Genomic DNA, 2,651 nt, shown 5'->3' with positions numbered 1-2,651 from the left:
CTTGTGTCGGCGGGATGCTGGCTAGAAATCAGGGCTGACCTGGGACTGTTGCGGTTGACCCATCTGGCCAGAACAAGCACCACCCTTGGCGAGCTTCCATACAAACTTATATGTCATAAACATCACTGTTACCACAGTTTTCATGCTCATAGCCGTAATTTCTTTAGAATCCAGTTTCTGTAAGTTGTTATAAAGTTATTAATAATATATACCCTGATATTACTTGACTTGTTAAACCCATCCCCGAGCCGTGGTTTAACAAGTCTATTTCTCTCTTATGTATACAAAATCATAAGGCCCATTCTATGACCCTAAATCCCAGAATGAACTGTCCATCACCTTCAGCTACGCCTGTTTGGATAAATTCGACTAGATCCTGATCTGGAATATCCAGACTCCCTGACTCTATCCCAAAGACCGTGTCCCGTCCCGCCACCAAGCCCTCCATCATCGAATCCCCAGGGGCAACGAGGATAAACGAGTCTTCCACTCCGTTCAACATGCAAAGCATGCTTGATATCGCAGGCGTCAGCCATTTGAATGGGCTCGTGCTGTGTATCATGAATCGAAGATCGAGATTCGGGTTCGGCTGGAAACTGAGCATGTGTGAAGGACGCTTTGATATCCGAATGGTGGTGAAATTCTTTGGATTAATGAAGACGTCTCTCGCGGACTCGCATCTCGGTCGACGACGAAGTTGCATTTCAGTGAAGAGGAAGTCGGCTTTGCTGATGATGGAAGCTTCGTCCCGTGCATTCTCTACGATCGTGAAGGTGGATTCGGCGAGCGTCACCGAAGGAATGCAAGCCCCTTGGTGGGACCTGTCGCCTTCTTGACATACTAACGAGCAAAATCTGACCAAATTGCAGCCTATTGTTCATAACTCTTTGTCAGCGATATAGGTTTGTGAGGCCTCAAGGAGAACGGCGAGAGTGCGACAGCTGGGTGATGTTGACATACCCGAGCAAAACCTCAACGTTGAGCTACTGCAGACCTGTCTTGAGCATTTCTGGGCCACAGAAAAACCCCATTCCGCTTTTTCTTTAATCATAGCATCCTGCTTTTGGCTTAATTTCCGCATAGTAGTCTGTGAACCCTCGACCTGGTCCCGGTTTAGCAGGGATCGAGCATGTGGCTGCGAGAGAAGTAGACGATATTGCTTCAATGCTTCGCCTATCTCGCCAAGCCGATTCAACGCATACGCATATGCGTACAGTGAGGTCCACGTTTCCGGATGGGAGGGCCCCAAGATAGCCACTCTTTTCTCGTGAAGAATACGATATGTCTCCATCGCTTTCCGGATCAAACCTTTCCTGCCGTAATAATCACCAAGACTTTTGAGGACATTTAGAGACGCAGACGTATTCTGCGCCATATATTGCTCAATGGCCTGCATCATGACTGGCGAGAAGTTGACGTCCTCGGAGTACATGATGAAATTGCACACCGATCCCCAAGTAACGGGATCATCCAGTCCGAGTACTCTTTTCATAGCGGGAATGACAGAAACGAGCAGCGATTGCGCACGTTCGGGAGAGCCCGCTTCATAGTGAAAGACGAACAAATTGTTCAGTGTCAACAGAGTCATGCGGTGATCTGGGCCCATCACTTGGGTATATCCAGCATAGGCCTCTTCAATGAGTCGCAATGCTTCCGTATTCTTGCCCATGTTCCGGTACACAGTGGCAAGCTCCTGTGTGTTCATGAGTGCATCCTCTTTTTTACCAGAATTGATTCGCCCCCTTAACGAGCGGCGATATAGTGCTGCAGCATCATCTAGTCTGCCGATATTCTCGTAGTAGATGGCCAGGTTGGTCATCATGGTAAAGTTATTCTCGCTTTGCAGCCCGTACAATTTCTGGCTGCATCGGAGGGCCTGCATATACATTCCTGCTGCACTCGAGCTGTTGCCACTTTTCATGTAAACATTACTGGCAAGATGAACAAGCAGTATGAATTGTAGCTGTTCATCACCATGAAGTGCCCGAATGGCCCGGAACATCTGTGCGTATGTCCGTTCGGCATCCCTTATGTGCCCCCGCGCAAGGGCTGCCTCTCCACGTCTTCCAAGGCTCAGCCGGACTACATCAAGTGATCCGCATGGCGGACCGATTGCGGAGCAGGTAATCCTGCTTAAATCATCCACTGTTATCAATCTCGGTCTCCCTGAATTGTCTCGCGCAAGGATTCGTGACGCTACCCCATATCCTAGGACTGGAAGACCAGACAAAGCCTGGAAATCGCCGTCTGTGAATGCAGTTTGTTGTACCTTATTGAACCAGGCATGGAGTTTCTCAAGGTGAGTCCTACTTGCGGCACCGGCAGTGGTTATCTCACTGGTTAGGTCCTCCAAGCCTGCCATGTCCTCAACAAAATTTGTTTTTGCGTAATCTGCTATATCGCCCAAGAGACTTTCAAGATGATCCTGGAGCTGTTCTGGGCTCAATTCTTTGAGAGGTATCGATATTTGATGTTGGCTTCTCCTATGGTTTCGCTGGTCCTTTGCGGCATACAATTCCGCGAGTTGACTATCTTGTGTCAGGACCCATTCGGAACGGCTATGGCGATAGAAGAGCTGCCATTCTACATGCTCCTGTACATCTATGGCGCCTGAGCCTCGAAAAGAGCTCACATCTGGGCTGTTCCCAAGT

At 48.8% G+C, this 2,651-nt stretch overlaps 1 protein-coding gene across 1 annotated transcript; it reads right to left on the bottom strand.

Moving 5' to 3' along the window:
* Positions 1 to 289: 289 nt before the first annotated feature.
* Positions 290 to 2,362, bottom strand: BDW70DRAFT_165340 (uncharacterized protein; the record flags this gene model as incomplete). Its single annotated transcript, XM_073741723.1, has 2 exons — positions 290 to 870; positions 961 to 2,362. The coding sequence occupies 2 exons, from the start codon at positions 2,360 to 2,362 to the stop codon at positions 290 to 292; spliced, it is 1,983 nt and encodes a 660-aa protein (XP_073590403.1).
* Between the last annotated feature and the right edge of the window lie 289 nt (positions 2,363 to 2,651).

The sequence above is a fragment of the Aspergillus foveolatus genome, assembly GCF_047715535.1.
Source record: "Aspergillus foveolatus strain CBS 279.81 unplaced genomic scaffold BDW70scaffold_332, whole genome shotgun sequence".
NCBI classification, from domain to species: Eukaryota; Fungi; Ascomycota; class Eurotiomycetes; order Eurotiales; family Aspergillaceae; genus Aspergillus; species Aspergillus foveolatus.
The sequence above is the reverse complement of the archived record's forward strand: the minus strand, read 5'-3'. Positions and strand labels throughout refer to the sequence as shown.